This window comes from Dermacentor variabilis, chromosome 9, assembly GCF_050947875.1.
Source record: "Dermacentor variabilis isolate Ectoservices chromosome 9, ASM5094787v1, whole genome shotgun sequence".
NCBI classification, from domain to species: domain Eukaryota; kingdom Metazoa; phylum Arthropoda; class Arachnida; order Ixodida; family Ixodidae; genus Dermacentor; species Dermacentor variabilis.
In genome coordinates this window covers 143,474,206-143,494,391 of record NC_134576.1, presented here as the reverse complement: position 1 = coordinate 143,494,391, position 20,186 = coordinate 143,474,206, and the positions used below count along the sequence as shown (strand labels likewise).

Genomic DNA, 20,186 nt, shown 5'->3' with positions numbered 1-20,186 from the left:
TTTAGATAGGAGCACCCGAGCTAAAGCTTCCTCTTGAGCGTATATTGAGTTTTGAATGACAAAACCACTTCACCAGTGACATTAGTGCGTTGCGAGTATAATGATGTTTTTATTGGTACAGTGGACCTGAACTCTCATTTTACCTAAGAGGAAGCTCTGGTTCGTGATGCCCACTCTGATTTACCTATCAATTAGGTGTAAAACACAGAAATATTGTTATGAGGCAACCACTGCACCAATTTGAATGAAGTTTGTTGCGTTTCAAGAGAAGAGGTAAATTTTAGTGACTCTATGAAGCAAAATCTAGATTTATCACTTGGACTTAAAAAAAGTTCTACAAATGGTTAATCGTGAAGAAAAATTCACTAGATTTCTTTTTTAGATTTCATCGATCCTTATCAATTTCTACACAGTGGTTACCGAGAAAACCCATTTTCTGTTTTCATGTATTATAGATACGAGTTCCCAAGTTATAAATCTTCCTGTCAATACGAACGCTTTTTTTTGTTTGTTTTTTGTATATTTATTAGTTCACATATGTGTTTTGTATACTTAGATCGTTGTGTGCTTGGGCTATTGTGCACGTGTTTATGGGAAAGTGAGTAGCTATTTCCCTACGGCGCCTTGGGATAGCCGCTCTAGTGTAGCCTACCTTGTCATTCGTACGCAATTGTTAAACAACAAGAAGAAGCGAAGGCATCACGTTCCCTATGGGCACTGGGCTCGCATACATCGAGGCGAAAGAACATTTACAGAAATATGGGCATTATATCGGCCGCGATTTCAGCGTGCGCCTAAATGCAGGCCAGTCTATATGGATAAATGGAGAAATGGCATAAGGTTGGGAGATGGTGGGTTGTTGGTTGCACCAATTGGCCGGAAGCCCCTGGCTCTCGGCGAACTCTGTGCCCGCTCGACGGCCCAGAGCTCTACTGCCCGGTCGGAGTTGAGCAGCACGGCCTCCCACTGCTAGGAAGTAAGAAGCTGACCCAGTTCCGGAGTCTAGAGAAGCCCCAAATTCCGCCACTGCAGCGATGGGCACTAGCCGCAGTTAAGTCCTTCAACTTGTAATCTCTGTTAACAGCTCCATCATACGGAAGAGAATCTCGAACGCGTACAAGAATGCGCAGATCGAGAAACTTGTGTGCACTTTACCGCAGGCGCGCGTGTGGAGACGAAATAAGGGCTGTGTTCTAAAGCTCGCCGTAGACCGCTAAACAGAAAGCTAGTCTGACAGTGGCTAACTTAAGTCTTTCTTCAATTCTTAGAAATACCGACAAAAACAAAACAGCTGCGCGAAGACAGCACCGAAAGAAAAAACAATGCATGCTACTTTGATATCTAAAAATGAGCAGAAGGTTTGTAAACTAGACGAGAAGATAGTCTTGTCACAGGGAAACGCAGTCACGAACTCTTACGCGCATAATGTAAGCTGCGTTGTCTTTTTCATAGGTTGGCATACGCGAAGCAGTAAAATACACTTATTATGTACACTTTTCCTAACTTTTTGTTGTCGACGCAAGAGGACGTCACGTCGCAGAGAAGTCTTCCGGACTGTTTAAAAAGCGCTCCAATACTAAGGCTCGAATTTGTTTTCTTAAATGTCAACATAGAATGTTTACAAAGTAGGCTACAATTGCCCCACATCCATTATTTCTTGCGTGGGCATCCCTACATTATTTTGTACTTGGTGATCGCAGTGAGGGTTTCGATCTCGTGATGATGCGGTAGCTAATTTGCTGTACCTATCTGCAATTGTATTTCTTTAAGGGATCATCGAGGAATCTTATAATTTTAGAGACGACTAATTTGTGCTGTTCTCTATCACATTGGTTTGTTCTGCTTAGATATGTCCAAATGTTCCTCAAAAATTAAAATTGAATGAAGCCTGCTATTAAGCAACCTGCCGTTCGTATATATTGCGGTCGGTATCGCAACCGCGATTCTTATTCCGGCCATTGACCTTGAGGCATCTACAGGGTATGTCGTTTTCAAGCGAAGCTTGTGTTGGCTCACAGGTTCCGGTGGCGATATGATCATGCCAAAACCCAATTGCTCTCATAGCAGCTGCAGGAAAGGGTTGTTCGATGAGTTGACAGCTACACCGGCGCCGGAGCACGAGTCATTAGCAAGGATTCCAGCTGCATAGGCGCGCACTCACGCCACGCGCGACCAATCAGAGCCGTTTCGCTTCAGCCGAGGAAAGAAACGTCAGGAAAGGGTTTCGCGCGCGCTGCGCCAGTTTCTTTTTGTTCAGTTCAGTCTCGTAAAACGGCTAGGACGGCCGCGCGTTGTGCATTCCCCCGAGGAAAGGGCAGCGTTCGACGAGCGACGGTGAGAACTGGCCCGTTAAAGGGCTCGGCGTGGGCACGCCGATCCAGCCCTTAGAGCCGCCCGAACCCAGGCAATCCGACAGCAACGAGAAGAAGATACCGAGCTGAGGGAGCAGGAGGCCGAAAGAATGTGGCACCTTTACCTGTGGTTTACTTACCGTGACGAAGGTCAGGAGCACGCAGGAAAAGTTTCAATCACCCCCATTTTCCGGAAGGGGAAAGGTTGGTCATTTTTTGCATCAAACCCCATTCAGTTCTAACTGAAGTGGAGAGATGTTTATAATAAAAAAAATTGGCTGTGGTTTCGCTCTGGTTAAACCTGGTTGGATTACGAAAGCAATATCTGCATGGCTACGCTTGTAGTTCTGCCTGTGGTGTAACTTGATTTTGGACTTGGTTTAAGCCAAAGACTTGTTTCACGTTGCAACCTCTTTCTCTCATTCTTCCTAGCTTGCTTAGCTCTCGCCTTAGAATTTAACTGTTCCGAAGCAATATAGCAACTAGATTCAGATATAGTCTCTTCGTCGGTAATTTCCATGGCGAGACTGATCAACCAACGCGTAGCGCACCGCTACATATCCCAGTGAAGCCGCCACGGAGTGAACGCAAGGCGAAGACGTCGTCATATCAACCGAGAGACCACCTGTTAGTCGCGACGCCGGCTCGGGGCCACGGCACACGCGACGAGCGGCTCCCTTCTAGCTGCGGGGGGAGAGCAAGCTAAAGTCACGCGACGTCATAGCAACGGAGAGAGATGAAGTCACACCACCTGCTAAGCGCAGCGCCGTCTCTGGGTGGGGTAGGGGGGCACGGTATACGCGACAAGCAGTTAGACCTGGCGTAGTATTGCTTTCGCAATAAAATCTTCCTCCATCTTGCAGACTTCCACAGAACTTATCTCGCAGATTCAGTGTCTCTGTGCTTTGAGTTGGAGATTAATTCGGCATCGCTGTGCGGTCTGCTAGGAGGATCCTGCTTAGCTCAGATGGCAGAGTGGCTACTCCGGAAACTCGTTGATTTCGGTTCGATCGTCGGAGCATGACGTCTGTGAAACGGCCATAGACGATTGCCTCAGCCGGGGGAATAAAATATCCTTACGCGTTTGTCGCGTGCTAGAGACGTTTTGTTGAAGACAGAACACTGTTCCTACTATCCAGCATGAGTTGCCTTGCGTGCAATATAACGCCAATCAGTCGCATCCACGTATAGTTCAAACACCGTTTGGTGAGTCGTTGTTATTGTTGTTGCCCATCCACCTCGTGGCTCATATTCATTCATTATCGGGGACTGAGGAAGAAATGGGTAAAAACCTGAAGATACTTTGTCGAGACTAAAGTGTGAAACGGCGGAAGCCTGACACTATTGCCAATCGCGTTTTGTTGCATCGGAAACACCACGGAGGCACACAACTCGTACACTGTTATGTTAATGTTTGTTTGTTTATGAAATGCCTGCAACGTCGTTCTGGACGAAGTGTCCGTTAAAGAAGTTTGTAGCCGCCTGGAACTATTGCAGTGCCGTCTGTGGATCAGGAGGAGACGTGTCCTCCATGGCGGTGTCGGGGTGTAGCTGGCCATCCTCATCATCCACTTCGCTGGATTGACTTGTACGTGCTCGGTTTGCCGCGGCAAGCCGAGCAGCATTGTCCCTCTTACGTTGGACCGTCGCGTCCCTGGACTCTGTGGTGTCGGACGCGCCTCGCCGCCCTGATGAATGCAACGTATACGCTCAGCCTCTCTTGAGCGCCGCCTGCGTTCAGCGGCTGCCGCACGTCGCGTGTTGGAAGACACTGGTTTGGCGAGACAAGGCATCCTTCCCACAAGATACCACAAAGTAAACTGATCGGCCACTACTTCGCTTCCATCTCTACGACCCTCTACCTTTCTCCCTCCTACCCTCTCTCTCTTTTAACCCCATCCCCTCCACCCTGCTGGCGCTGAGCCGTGCTCCCGCATGGGTTGCAGAAAATAGCGCTAGCCTTTTCTCCTTCCCCACAAGAACCACTTCTCTATGCCGCCACCGCCGCCGCCACACCACACCCGAGCAGACGGTCGCCACGCGCGCCTCGCGACAAGGACATCAGGCCACACAGAGCCCAATCGGAAGCCCACCTCAAGCGCCTGACGACAGTGACGTCAGGGCACACCGTCGAAGACACGGCCGCCACTCTTGCCGATGTGATGAGTCATCCCGCGAGGCGCCGAACCACCCTGACACCTGCACTTGACGACAGTGACATCACGCACGCAAGCCAATCAGGAGGCGCACACCTGGGACGAGCGACAGCGATGTCACGGCACAGAGGAGACCAATCAGGAGGCCGGAAAGCTGTGACAGTTTCTGCCAAACAGCCGTTGACCTTGGCAATGAGCCATTAAAGGCTTCCGCCTTAAAACGTATGACAGACACGTGGTACATTTTGTTGGAAGCTTCGACGCTAACCCTGAAGCTTAGTGAGGTATGTTCTTACTGATAAATGGTATGGTTTATTGAAGAAGAAAAAGTGTGTGATCTAACGGTAAAAGTATCGAGCTTCTGCGCTAAAGGTCCTGTGTTCGAAAGTGGTCGTCAGACTTTATTTAGGTTTAGTTATATATATATATATATATATATATATATAATCTGAGCCCCCACGCCAACGGCAACAGTTCCCCTACCATGACTATAAAATTGCTATCGTAATAAAATGACTCCGTACCAGCGATAGCACAGACATAAGGAAAACACTTTATTTCTTGTTGGACATATTCACTTCATGGTAAAAAACAATGCAGGCAAGTTTGTGCTTTGATTATGCTCAGAAGTTATGATGAGATGCGGAAGTTGTTTCAAAGAGAATCCAGCTCTAGATATCACGGAGGGGTTTTCTATTCCTGTTCTTGCTTCTTTTAGATCCTCCTCGTGCCTTTTTTCGGTGTCCAGGAGCAAACTGCTCTGTCTGTCCAGCACGTTCTGGGGCAACAGGTGCCTCGTGCCCACTAAACTGACCGAGTCCAAAGTCAAAAGGTTCTGCGGCATCTTCTGGTCTGTACGGCTGTTGGGCGATTGGGCCAAACGAACCAAAAGATTTAGGTTCTGCTGCGTCTTCTGGTCTATATGGTTCTTGACTTATAGGAAAAAACGAACCCCGTGGCTGTTGTTCCACAACATCCTCCGGCCTATATGGTTCTTGTGATATTTGGCTCATTGACCCTGGTCGTCGAGCTTGTTCCTTGAGTACTTCCGGAATCGAAGGCTCTTGAGCAATCGGCAGTTCTGACTTGGACAAGTTGCGCCGTGGTGCATCCTCTGGACGGTAGGGTTCTTGGACAACTTGACTGAATGACTGAGGCGGCCTGGGAAGCTCATCATCAGGCCTGAACGGTTCCTGGACAATAGGCTTTGCAGATTTCGCTGGTATTGATTCCGGAACATCCTCGGGCCTGTAAGGTTCTTGCAGAATTTGGCTGATAGGTTCTAGCCACTTCGGCTGTTCCGTCATGTCTTCTGGCCTGGATGGTTCCTGTGCGATTGGTCCTAGTGGTTTCACCGGTGTTGGCTCTGAAACATCTTCAGGCCTGTATGGCTCTTGTACAATTTGGCTGATAGGCACAGGCCCTTTTGACTGTTCCGTCACTTCTTCTGGGTTGAATGGTTCCTGTGCGATTGGAGCGGCTGGTTTTGCTGGTGTTTGTTCCGTCACGTCTTCTGGCCTGAACGGTTCCTGTGCGATTGGTCCTAGTGGTTTCACTGGTGTTGGCTCTGAAACATCTTCAGGCCTATATGGCTCTTGTACAATTTGGCTGATGGGCTCAGATCCCTTTGGCTGTTCTGTCGCATCTTCTGGTTTGAACGGTTCCTGTGCGATTGGACCTAGTGGTTTCGCTGGTGTGGGCTCTGAAACATCTTCAGGTCTGTATGGCTCTTGTACAATTTGGCTGATAGGCTCAGGCTTCTTTGGCTGTTCCGTCACGTCTTCTGGCTTGAACGGTTCCTGTGCAATTGGTCCTAGTGGTTTCGCTGGTGTTGGCTCTGAAACATCTTCAGGCCTGTATGGCTCTTGTACAATTTGGCTGACAGGCTCAGGCCCCTTTGGCTGTTCCGTCGCATCTTCTGGTTTGAACGGTTCCTGTGCGATTGGTCCTAGTGGTTTCGCTGGTGCGGGATCTGAAACATCTTCAGGTCTGTATGGCTCTTGTACAATTTGGCTGATAGGCTCAGGCTTCTTTGGCTGTTCCGTGACTTCTTCTGGCTTGAACGGTTCCTGTGTGATTGGAGCGGCTGCTTTTGCTGGTGTTTGTTCCGTCACGTCTTCTGGCCTGAATGGTTCCTGTGCGATTGGTCCTAGTGGCTTCGCTGGTGTGGGCTCTGAAACATCTTCAGGCCTATATGGCTCTTGTACAATTTGGCTGATAGGCTCAGGCCCCTTTGGCTGTTCCGTCGCATCTTCTGGTTTGAACGGTTCCTGTGCGATTGGTCCTAGTGGTTTCGCTGGTGTGGGATCTGAAACATCTTCAGGTCTGTATGGCTCTTGTACAATATGACTGATAGGCTCAGGCTTCTTTGGCTGTTCCGTCACGTCTTCTGGCTTGAACGGTTCCTGTGCGATTGGTCCTAGTGGTTTCGCTGGTGTTGGCTCTGAAACATCTTCAGGCCTGTATGGCTCTTGTACAATTTGGCTGACAGGCTCAGGCCTCTTTGGCTGTTCCGTCGCGTCTTCTGGCTTGACCGGTTCCTGTGCGATTGGAGCGGCTGGTTTTGCTGGTGTTTGTTCCGTCACGTCTTCTGGCCTGAATGGTTCCTGTGCGATTGGTCCTAGTGGCTTCGCTGGTGTTGGCTCTGAAACATCTTCAGGCCTAAATGGCTCTTGTACAATTTGGCTGATAGGCTCAGGCCCCTTTGGCTGTTCCGTCGCATCTTCTGGTTTGAACGGTTCCTGTGCGATTGGTCCTAGTGGTTTCGCTGGTGTGGACTCTGAAACATCTTCAGGTCTGTATGGCTCTTGTACAATTTGGCTGATAGGCTCAGGCTTCTTTGGCTGTTCCGTCACGTCTTCTGGCTTGAACAGTTCCTGTGCGATTGGAGCGGCCGGTTTTGCTGGTGTTTGTTCCGGGACGTCTTCGGGCCTGTATGGTTCTTGCACAATTTGGCTCATAGGCTCAGGACTCCGTGGCTGTTCTGTCATGACTTCTGGCCTAGATGGCTCCTGGGTGTTCAGTCCTTCCGGTTTCGCTGGTGTTGGTTGCGGAACGTCTTCAGGCCTGTATGGTTCTTGCACAATTTGGTTGTTAGACTCGGGCTCCTTTGGCTGTTCCGTCACGTCTTCTGGCCTGAACGGTTCCTGTTCGATTGGTCCTAGTGGATTCCCGGATGTTGGTTCTGGCAGGTATTCAGCTGTATAAGGTTCCTGTTGTATTTGGTTAGTGGACTCGGGCCTATTCTGCAGTTCTGTCACGTAATCTGATCTTAATGGCCCCTGGGTGGTAGGACCTCCTAGGTTTTTGGGATTCGGTTCTTGTTCAGCGTCTGGTCTGTACGGCTTTTGACCGACTTGGCTGATCGGCTCAAGTCTCTTTGGTGGTTCTGAGACGTCTTCAGTCCTGAAAGGCTCTTGAACAATTGCTTCTACCGCATTTGGAAGGCTTGGTGCTGGTATGTCTTCCGGTTTGGAGAGATCTTGAACAACTTGGCTGATTGGCTCGAACTTGATTGGGTTTTCTTCTTCCTCTTCTGGACTGAATGGCTTTTGAGCAATGGGAACGTTAATTTGGGGATTATATGGCTTCGCTTCGGCTTCAATATTTGGTTTTTTCGCCTCCTGATCCGGAGGAGGCTGATCCCCTTGCATTGTTTTATATATACTTGTGTTTGTTAAGGGAACCTTGACGCCTGGAAAACCATGATTGCCAGGGAGGTCTTCTCGCTCTCTTGTATATGGCACGCAAGGCGCACAGGAGCATGAAATAGGCTGGTTGAACGTTCCCGCCAGCTTTCTCCCGTTCTGACATCTGAGTTCTATCTTCACCGTACTCCAGCTGGAAGGCTTGCAACACTTGCAGTCGGAGTGAAGCTCGTCTGCATTGCCTGCAAGAGTAGCCGAAAGTTTCAGTATTAGAACAGATAGTTAAGATAGCTTGTTGTCGTTGAGAAACTAGGGCACTGCTACATCTGAAAACGAAGAAGTAAAACAAGGCATACAAGCTCGCGTATAAGCGCGTGTATGTGCTCTTTTCCTTCTTATTGCTTCTTCGTTGCAGCGCTTTGGTTTCCTACAGATGAGTTTTGTGTGTATTCGAAGGCTGAATCTGACCTGGGTACATCTTGTGATATTTGCTCTCTACAGCAAAAACTAATTTCAGTATAGATGTCTAGGTAGCTATTATTTCAATAATATATTTCTTCGCACATTTGTAAAGATTTAAGAATGCACTCAGCAGACTTGTATTGGAGCTATCAGCGAATAGTTTCTGTATTTCATACAGAATAATGAAGATGCGAACTTGAGCAGAAGTAAGTGACGGACTTTTAAATTGTTTTGAATGGTGTTTACTATTTGTCACTGCTGTGTGCGTACTTTAGCAAATAAGCAGGAAACATTAAATATGCTTGAACGTAGTTCAGACTATACGCTTGGATTGCGACAGTCTAGGCAGCCTACTGCGCTCGGAAATTGGTAACCTCCAGTGACCAATGAAGGGTAGGAAAATTTGACAGCACGTACTTCACATGTGTAAAAAAATAGGTTCTCTTATAGCTCGTTTATTCTGGAATATTTTACTCGGCCTATTTATTTTTTGAAGGCGCGTTTTCATTCATCCATCTCATCTGCTATATTGCCGTGTACTATCCTGTGTGATGAGAGATACTCTCCATGGTAACAATACGACTTGAAGCAGCCGTCTTAACTGTGTGAACAGCACGCTTAGCTTAGCAGAAAACGTAATAAAAATATTTGTGCATTCATTCAAGCTATGTCATGCTGTTCTCATTTGTCTTACAAGTACTTTAGCTATAGCGTAAAGCCAAACATACTCATGGAAGCTTCACATATACCGCGCCGCTGGGACGCAGAGGTAGAATGAAAGGATGAGAACTGCAGTGTGGTCTTGCGGTCTGCTACCGCACACGGGTTCTAAGGCAAAGGAGACTACACAGATTGTAAAATGGAAAGTGGGCTACGTGTGCACACCGGAAGGTGCACATAACTACAAACAGCCACTTAAGGAACATCAGACAAGGAAGTGCACGCTGCTGAACAGGCGCCAGCGATCAGTAGGCTATCAAGAAACTCACTCCTATTATTCTAATAAATGTATTATATTCACGTGTAAACATAAGCTGATACGGATATTTCAGGCACTTGTGGATGCTAATGGTGTTTGCAGTCCTTTATAGCTGACATAGCCAAGTGCTCCGAAAGTAGCTTAGCTCTGAACGCTATTAGTGAAGATTAAGACGGAGCATTAGCTCGGGAGCTTCTATCTAATTACAAGAGAAATAAGAAATCATTGTTCTCAGCAACCTGTACACCGATTTTGATGAGGTTTACTGCATTTAAATGAAAACCTTCGAATCTTGTGACTGCAGGAAGCAGATTATTTATTGAAGCCGTCAACTTCTTTAACAGAGGTTTCTTAATTGCAAAGTTACAAGAAATCTACTATCAAGTTAGAACTCTGCAAATTAGCAATAAAAGCTATATAAGAATTCTGTAAACTGCACCTAATAAAACATCTATGACGGAAAAACTTGATGTATTATGCACTGTTCTGAAATATGTCATTAAATGGTGAGTAGGAGCTTTTCAAAACCCGTGTAAACGCTGTCACAAATTTATGTAGCCAGTAAAATTATATATAAAGTCTCTCCAATTGAGAGCGTATAACGGATGCAGTCAACAGAACTGCAATAACCGTTTTTATTTTTCGTGCAGAGTTAAGGATTTGTAAACTTCTCGTTTAAAATTTTTTGGAGACTTTGCATCTTACGAAAATTTAGTAAAAAATTGCAGTACCCTACTTCAATTAGGCTTCTTAGAGTCCCTAGAATTTCATTTCTTTCCTTTAAGTGCAACAAATCTCATTCGAATCGGTTCAGCGGTTGTCTCAAAGAATACATTTCTGCGTTTCCCACACATTTGAATGGGAAAATCAGAGTTGGCTCCGAGCTGTACCTTCCTCTTAAGGTAACTTTGACAGTCAGATGTTGGCTTGGGCTAATCGATTAGGTTTTGCTCTAAGAACAATGCCAAAAACAGGAGTGAGAATCCGAAACAAGCGCTTAAGTTTTGCACGTCCATGTTTTCTGCAGTGCTTTCAGTATGAAACTTGGCCTGGTAAAAAATCAAGAGCAAGGAGTGAGGTAGGACGCGTGGCTTAGCTAGATTATACCTTCTTCGTCTTGACCAAGATCGGTAATTATACAAGAACTTCTCCTGCATGAGAAGATAATGCACCAAAGCTACGATAGGCATTAGGGGCAATACCTACCGGTTGCAAAATAAGCATGTGACTCGCAGTTTCCGGCACACTCCATCGCTCCTTGAACTGGCTCTGTGTTGATGCAAAGTCCCCACTTTTGATGGCGGTACGTGAATTTCTTGAGGGTTTGCTGAAGGTCCATAGGTGCAGGCGAGCAGACTTCTTCGGACACTGCACAAAGAATGGTTCAAATGATGACTTATTAGTTGTCTAGACATAAATCTTTTATGCGTCTCTTTGACCCATTGTAAAACGGTTATGTGCTACCACAGGGGGCAACATGACGTGTTATTCTACATAGTATTTTGTTTTCGGTATTTTACCTTGCCCGACGTCAAAAGCTGCCATAGAGGTGTGACTACGCGTTATGTTGAAAAGTGAACTGTTGATGCTTTGCAGTAAAGCAATTCTACTGTATAGTTACATCACAGTCTAATGAGCCTACAGTGTCACTTGATGGTTCTGGTGAATGGCTCTGTAGACTTATAACTTGGTGCATATGTGTTCAGTGAAAAAAATCGAATTCCAACATAAGGTGGACAGAACATACGATAACACTTTTCATCCTTTATCAAGGCTTGGCATCTACTGGGAAGTAAATTAGGTAATAAAAAACGCCAGTGCGTAATTTAATGACTCATGGTGCCCTTTGTGCCTGCTTGGGCAATTACGACGAGCAGTTTCACCCATTGCTACAGCTACAGGCATGGATAATGAATTTGATGCATGAGAAGAAGAAACACACCGTTCCATTGTTGTTGCCCCCCTAAATTCCGACATCTCAAATCCAATCCAACAGAACTAGTGAGCAAACTCCTTCCGCATTGATAAATTATCGGAAGTTTTTTCATGATGAAATACTCCTCCAGTGCATGAGCGGGCGCCAATTCATAATATAGACGTACGTGAGAAAAACAGGGGTCATTTCTTACCAGTAGTAATGTTGCATTTTTGGCAGCAGTGATTTTCATCCCATACGACCATGTCCTGCAAATTCAGAAATAAAATCTGCTTTATTTTCTATAATCAAATAAAACGTCTTTGCTGTGAATAAGTGCATATGCGTGGAGAGGGTGGCGTGAGGGACAAGGAAGCGACGGCCTCTCGAATGTTCGACATCGTGTAACTGCCTCGGCTTGCAAACAGTGAACACGAAGGCCTTGTGACCGTCTTGATGCGTCGTTCCTTGTGCCACTACGGATCACAGAGTGGTCGTCCGTGGGATTCCCTGGCACCGTTCGCTAGCCATTACAAACAAACTGGCCAAAAGATATGTTTTCACTACTAACTGTCTCATTCAAGGCGAATGCTTGTAACATTCTATGGCAGAATGAAAGCTGTCAGCTCTCCTTCTGCCATGGAAATACAAAACATGCTTAAAAGGGCGAGACGTGGGAAGGAGATGTTTAATGCACTGGCTGCAACGAAAGTCGCGGTCAAGCTTTAGCTGAGTGACCAATGATAGTGCCTGAATCGACTGGCTTTGAGCACAGAACACAAATTGTGTCCCATTCAAGCTCGTATCGCAAGAGAGATCGTCTCTCTCCCGAGCCCTCAATGAGCCTAATGCCGCTTCTGTGATCTGACAAGAACCGGGACTTTCACTACTAGTAGACTGTCTATGTCTGTCTTGTAGAGGTGGAGGGGTGTAGTCTACCGTCTATAAAGCTATCGCTTGCTCATTGTTACATAGTCAACCTCGTATAAAATGTGCTCAGAGTAGCACTAACATCTACATGCAGAAAGATGCATGTGTGCCGGAAATGCAGAATATTTAGAATAAAAACAGGAACTGCGCAACACAGGACGAGTGAGTAAAGAGCACAGGACAGAGCGCTGTGCGCGTTATTCCTCATGCAGACACGTTTGCATGAGAAGAGCATGCTCTGGCGAACAACATGCAAACCACGAGAAAGTTGAGTGCTGGCTATACAAGGCAGTGCATGAAATAAGCTAGTTACGTAGACCTGGGGCCGAATTCACAAAGCTTGTCGTTGGTAAATGCTCCTTACCATTGAGCGGTAACCTTCGCTAATGATATTGCCAGCATCAGGATTGGATGAAAGTTTATGTGCGAACAATTCTTGCGTAAGAGATTTTTGGGAATACTGATAGACCAACGATTGAACTGGCGAATAGCCGATGCTAAAACCCACAGTTGAAAATATGGGTTGATAGAAACTGGAAATGAGGGCCATGAGGTAGCTTTGAGATAAGCCTCGAGAGACCGCTGCTACTGCCATGGAAAAGGTGGACGGCGATTGGTCGAAGTGCTAGGAAGGTGCTCTTGGTAATACTTTGCCTCGCTGCTTTTACGTCAATTGTTTTGATTTCTCAAGAAACAGCCACTTAATGGGTCAGTGAAGCGTGTATAGAATGGGAAGACAATATACTTGATAGCTGATTATTCAGGCATGAGGAGCTCACTGAATTGACGATTATTTGCCGTTGCCTCACAGGAAAGAAAATTCAGGGAATAGATAGTCGACATAGTAGTTATGAGATGGAAGTCGGTAAAGTGACGCGTGTGTGGCACCATCCAATGACTTTTTTTTTGCAGGCGTTCTTTGGAGATATTTGGTGCTCACACGAGAAGTGTTTGTACTCCTGGCATTGAATTTCCATGTGGAATAAATATGGGTCTGACTCCTGCAATGTATTCCTTATCAGAGCAGAGTCAGAGACAGAGCGCGAGACGAATGAAATTTTTTTGAGGGAAATTGTGGAGGTTGCGGTGGTGCTGATCTGTTAGCGACAGGTGGACATAACCTGGCGCAATGTGTGTTACAGGGCTAGTTGTTAATGCATTGTAAGTAGCAGCGCTCTAAAGGCTGTATTACGATGTCTCCGTCTCTTCCGTCTGTTCTCCGTCCGTTAGTGCGATGTTGCTTACAATCTATTAGCTTCGCAATCGAGGCCGGCAATTGCTATATTTGATTGCCTCTTGCAGTGATATTGTACTGTTTAGCACCTGTTCAGAAAATGAGTTTGACTGAGAATCGCAAGAAAAAAGCGTGAAGTTTCCTTTCGGGCTAAGGTGGATCCATCTGGAAACAAAAGGTGTTGCAGGCATGCCTTTGTAACGTATTTCATCTATGGATTTTCAAGAAGGTTTCACCAAGGTAGATTGGACCCGACCACAGAAAGTGTTCGATGTTGCTTGCAGGCCGACCTGACATGCATTTCTTTATCTGTCTTACCTGCTGCAGGATAACTGAGCACGACATAAGATGGAGCGACAACGACATCAGCAGTACCTTTATTATATTAGAAAGGAGGCTGAAACAATAAGCCTGCATACTTAAGAGTACAATTACTCGTAGTCACTCTAGTCAAGAGTTCGACGAAGGTTCGTCGAAACGTCTCTGTGTTATTTTTACCTTGACTTGGTCAGTGACTGCAATTTCTTCATCATCGTACTAACCCTGCACTCATTTTATAGGCATCTGATCGAGCGTTAGTGACTGTTGAAGTGTGTGAGTGAATGTGAGTGCGAACAGGAGTGAGTCTCGGTTAACGTGAGCAGGAAGGAAAGTAAGTGCTGGTGAGTGAGTGGACGTATTAAGATGAGTGACCGTCCGTCAGTATGAGTATTCTCGCGTATGCATGTGACTGAGTGCCGGTGGCTGGAATTTGCCGCGAGTATGAACGTGAGTAGCTGCCCATAAGTGTGAATGGAAGCGACTGTGAGCGTGAGTGAACATCAGCAGCACCGTGGATGAGTGTCGACAAATGTTAGTGCACGTGAGTATGAGTGAACACATAGGCTACAAAACTGTTGGCGAGTAAATTTCCGTCTATTCTGCAGACCTATGGCTGAAGTAGGTTGCGTCCTGCTCACCTTAGGGCACCGTTTGGGCACAGGAGGGCAGGAAGGGCTGTTGTAGACAGTGCGTACGCTGTCACCCTGCTGCTCACACGAAGCGACGTAGCACGGATAGGTGGTCGAGTTCCACCGAGTGCCTACCGGGTGCAGCGTGCCGGCTTCGTCACACGCCACTACCTGGCAGCGGGAACAGCATTCTCCCGGAGCCGGGGCAATTTCCTGTGAATTCTGAATTGCCAGAAACCACGGGGTATCGTTAGCGACCACCGATTGACTCTTTTACACGACTTAAACTTCCCCTGCGTTTTTCAGAGATGCAAATACCATACTGCATACTTTGTATTCCCGTTGCATATGGACCGAACGTGGAGGCTCTGATTACAGCATTTACAAGGCGCCTAAAGATGAGAGTCATTGTTTGCGTAGACTTATATAGCTTGCATTGTTCAAAACAAAATGAAACAAGTTAGGGACTATCACATGAAAACATTTTTTTAAGTTTAACTTTCGATTCAATAAAAAAAATACAAAGAAAGGAAAGTAGGCGGCCATGAAATGCTCAGCGTTGGTCTCGCAGGAAAGTTCGATTCCTCGGAACAGTAAGACATTTCATACACGAGAGGTCCGAATGGCCATTTGTCATGCTCGGGAAGTCGCACGTGCGAAATCACGAGAAACAGCTCATCCTAAAAAACATGCTTAAAGAAGCAAGACGTGGGGAGGGGACGTTTAATGCGCTGGCGGCAACGAAAGGCGGGGTTACGCTTTAGCTAAGTGGTGAATGATAGCTCCTCAATCGACTGACTTTGCGCATGGTATACAAATGTTGTCTTGACGAGCTCGTGTCAGAAACCACTAGAGTCGATCGGCTGATGCAAATGATTGAGTAGAATAAATGTTTATCTGCAACAGGTGCGCTGATGTAATACGCGACCATAATTAGAGCAAATTCAATTTAGACTTGATATTTGTGCCGTTTGAGCGCAACTCTACATTGATCTAATCGGTATTTTTTGTGGAAGAGGAAGTATATACAGCTGCATATTGGGTACCCTGATATTGTCTGTCTGATTGTCGCACATTTAAGAGCGAGTCGCTGTCATCCTGCTTTAGACTGAGCAGCACCGAGCAACGTTTACGTGATTGCCAAGACACTAAGGCCATCTTTGGTTCAACCCAGCGCCCACACAGATGACTCACCTCTGGACACTTGGGACAGACGATGGAGCGAAGAACCTTGTGCACTTCTCCCGCGGCGGTTCTCTCGCATACGTGCGACTGGCAAGGGTCCTCACGAGACTGCCACACGTCGCCTGGCTGCGTAATATTACAATGCCCAAACCATGAACTGCTGTTACAGTAGCAGTTTCACGGTAAAAGCGATTTTGCGGCAAGGTGGTGAAGTGCGTAATTGTGTTATTACCTTTTAGGTGAACTTAGCCAGTATTATCAAAACCATGAGCGTTTTTAGCTGTATATCGTAGCAAGTCAGATATAGATACAACTAGTGCGCATAGGCGAAAAGAAAAAAAAAAGGAAGTTGAAGTGACATTGAGTGCACGCTCTCGAAAAATTTTAGTAGCAAACGTAATGCTTCCCCCACAAGGAAAGGTACGCACTCGGCTCTGTCACACCAGAACATTTATTTTAATTTTGGCTTTCTTGTGAGTGCATAGCGTGCCATGAATTCCGGTACTTATATATTGAAGCAAGACTGCGAGTCGGCCTAGTTGGAAGCGCTCGTCCTTGTGTTTCTTCTATTCTTCGTCCCTGTTTGTTTGCGCACAATAAGTTTTAAGATGATTATATATTGAGTCGCGTATACAAATTGCTCAGTTTGACACCGTGAAGTGATTTGGATACCTTAGCTGTTTCCATCCATGAATGTGGGCTATATATGTTCATTACCATTCGCCAACCAAGGAAGAATATTTCACTGGCGATTCTTTTATTTGCAGAGGAAGTTTTTTCGCACAAGGATGAAAAATTAAATTTCTCTTTCGGAATTATTAAGCAGGAACCGTTTCTTAAAGGCTTCAGGTTCAAATTTCGGAAACATTATCTCTGTCCTTGCGCAGACGAAAGGTGAGGAAGTGACAAAAACATTAAAAGAAGGCATCATTGACGAAAGCTTTTGTTTGTTAATAATTGACACAAGCACAGAAGGAGTCTAAGAATTACATTCCTTTCTATGGGTTTCACACATGTGGAATGTGCAGTTACTTTCTTCAAACAGTGCCGCATGTTTTAGATAACCAATTGAGGCACGGCTTCATGAGATTACTTAATAAGAACTTTAGCTATAAATAGTATTTTGTGGCGATATAAATGAAACACAATAGGTGGACAATATATTAGGATTAACACAAGGCCACAACAATCTTCTTTGGCGAAAGCCGATTGTAGTTAGTCTGTACAATATGCCAAATAATCGGCAAGAAAGCTTTGTTTATCCACTAACGCTTTGCATTGCTGATTCTTGCTTTGTTAAGCACACGCGTATTGGTTGTGCAAGAACACCTCTGAGTTCTACAATTTTGGCAGCTGTCCTGCTTGAATGAATGTGCTGTTTATTTTTACAACACTGGCACTCGCCCCTTCACATATCAATCCAATCCATCTCGCCACAAAGAGCTTACTTGTTGCTTCAAGCCTTTGTGATCCCTGATCAAAAGGCAACGTGAAACATTTCAGCCTTCGAAATAACATTTGAAGGCCAGTTCGTTTGTATGATGCATCAGAAAGCTCGAATATAGCGCAGAAGAAAGTTTCCTCCAATAACATCACTTGCTCCTGAACATTCTCGTTCACCCTTGGAAACGAGGGCTACGTAACTTTTTTTCCTCAGAAGAATTAGAGACAAATAAGAAGGCAGATGAAGGAGCAAAGTTTGGCAAACGTTTCCTTGGCGTGCACTTATTGTTGTCGAGCATGCAGTCCTGTTGTGCCGAAGCGCAGCTATGCGCGATCGTTGTTGTATCTCTCACTGAACACACGAAGCTCGTACTTGCCTCGCGTATGTTGCCGTAGTCGTCCTTGCAGAAAAGCCGAACGATGGTGGGGCAGCAGCGCAGAGGCACGTCTAGCACAGTCAAGTAGTAGTCCTGGGTGAACAGTACACGGGGAGTGAACAATAAGTAGGGACATAAAATATGTTGCGTCGATTAGTGCGAAGGAGTGTTCTATGATTATCGGGACATTTCTCGGTTTTCTGGAGTATGTTCGCTTCTTTACTCCGACGATATGATGCTTACAGCACTCAAGAAGGCTGTTTCTCCTTCTCAATATTAAAAAAAAAAGATCACTGCAATTTTTACTAATGGTCAAAGGTTACCGCGCTTCACATTACCTACTTCTTATAGACGTGCACACGTTGTATAAACAAGATCTCCACAAATATATGCAATTCAGAGTTCATAACACGGAGCACCTACCCTGTTAGAATAATTGCCTGCGACAAAAAACACAACCAGACCAGGACACATTGACTGGACAGGGCTTGCGCTTGCACTTGCTCTGTCAATTTGTTCTTGTGTGGTTGTGCCTCTGGCGCAGCCAATTTTACTATCAACTATGCACCAGTTCTAGTGAGAACTGCTCTCGCCACTGTTTCAAAAGGTACACAAGTGTGGGAATTTCCTCTTCAGCAATGACTACTGTTAAACACACGCTACATCAAGAAAAGTATGGCTGTAGCAGCATGTGCGTGTGTATTGGTTGTTACAAGCTCCAAGTTACACAATATGAGTAAGGCGTTACACCGCTTCCAATTCTTTTTTTAACATCAGAGCAAATATTAAAGAACAGGGTAATTTACTTCTGCAGTTCATTGATACTAAGAGAGAACAGTTATCACTATTTATTGTCTGTACTTTACTGCCTTCGTTACAAAGAAAAGATTTGTCTATTTAATGCCCCTACTTCAGTGATATACTAGGCAGGCATAATAAAATTTACAGGGTGAACTACGTTTATAGATAACACGCTATATTCAGTAGGTTTCTCAAGCAGTTTGGGAACCCTTGAACTAGCAACTAGCTTTAGGAGTTTGCAAGACGCAACTTGCGTGCTTTCTGATTTCTGATTTCATACAAAAAAGTGGAAGTGAACGGGTGCGCAGACTTCCAATTGGGCCGCCTAACGTCATAAAAATTTTGAGCGTAAAGCAACTAAAGGACATGTCGTTCACGTTCCACTCCTGAATACAGAGCCTTTAGCTCCGCTTGGCTGTTGGCTATACAACCTACCGGGTACGGAAATGTGCTTGAAAAAGTTTCGTACAAACTTTGTCTTTTACCATTTTCGTTCAAAACGTCAATTGGTCCGTATTTTTTGAACAGCGGCAACCATCTGAACCACACGAGACCCAAGAGGCCGCATAAAATAAATAGTTACGTGTACAGGTGTGCTTACGTACTGGCTGGTGTGCAAACAGAACTTCTGCCCAAGGCTAGACCTATGTGACCAGACGAGATATTGTGTTCAAATGGAACCTATGAGCCCAAACCTAGTGTAATGTAATGTTTCCTATCACTATAGTCTTTTCGCATCTTATGGTCCGTCGAGATTCTCGAGATAATACAGGCGGGTGTACCACTGTAACTAACGAGCAAGTACGAAGAGCGAAAAGAAATGAGAAATAAATCTGAACATTATTATTGCCCAGACAAGATTTCTATAATACTAGATGCCGTCTGGCAGCAGTTTGCTCTGAAGAATCTAGTTGTCAAAATGAATGTATTATTGCCAAATTTACTTACTCACCGACAAGCAGCAGGCCCCAAGTATGAGCGAATCTAAAATTTATCATTTCCAACGATTGAAATTGCAGCTAAATTGGTTTGCAGTACGCACTTATGCATGAACATAGCGGCAATTTTTCTAAAATCTGAAACAGTATAGCTGCTCAACGATGCAGCCTACAAATGACACATTTAATTACAGGCGTCATAAAAATTTTGAACGTCAAGCAACTAAAGGAAGAAAAGGGAACAGGAAACAAATTACGCGTACGCACAATTAAGATAGCGTGCTGTGCAATATATCCAAGCGTTCCTTCGCCTCCACCCCATCCCTTGCTTCCTTTCCTTTGCCCTCAGGTCATTTTGAACTAACAACAATATAATTACTTATGTAGCTGCAGCCAGTAATAAAAATCACCTTTTATTTCAGGAGAAACGTAGGGAGAGTGACAAAGTATCAAAGTCATCTATGATTACGATGGTACTTGGTCCAGTACAATGAGGTAATTAGGAATATGATTAGGTGGTTAGGCTAGCTGATCAATTAATTTACGCGTGAAGGGCAAGTTGATATGCACTCAAGATAATAATACGCCCATTAGTCGCATTTTTGTCGCTTTGTACATCTCTCATCCTAATTCTGTATTTCTTTTTAGCGTATTTGCCAAAGCCAATTTACGCCTTTTAACTTCTAGCTTTTTTGTCCATACAGATTTTCAAGTAACTGTTGCAAGAGCAAATGTGGTGCCTTCATTTGAAGGTCAGAACTCGGCGAAGATTTCCCTGCAGTATTGTATGCTGCACTGGGGACAACCCCAAATACTGT

At 45.3% G+C, this 20,186-nt stretch overlaps 1 protein-coding gene across 1 annotated transcript in view; it reads right to left on the bottom strand.

The window, feature by feature from the left end:
- Window positions 1-5,039: 5,039 nt before the first annotated feature.
- LOC142558578 (uncharacterized) overlaps window positions 5,040-20,186 on the bottom strand; it is a 192,449-nt gene continuing 177,302 nt past the window's right edge. Inside the window, exons 72-77 of the mRNA XM_075670711.1 lie at window positions 17,613-17,722; window positions 15,819-15,966; window positions 14,634-14,846; window positions 11,725-11,779; window positions 10,802-10,963; window positions 5,040-8,396 (exon numbers count right to left, since the gene is read on the bottom strand). Coding sequence (XP_075526826.1) covers window positions 5,179-8,396; window positions 10,802-10,963; window positions 11,725-11,779; window positions 14,634-14,846; window positions 15,819-15,966; window positions 17,613-17,722 — 3,906 coding nt within the window. The 3' untranslated portion in view covers window positions 5,040-5,178. The remainder of the gene's footprint in view (window positions 8,397-10,801; window positions 10,964-11,724; window positions 11,780-14,633; window positions 14,847-15,818; window positions 15,967-17,612; window positions 17,723-20,186) is intronic.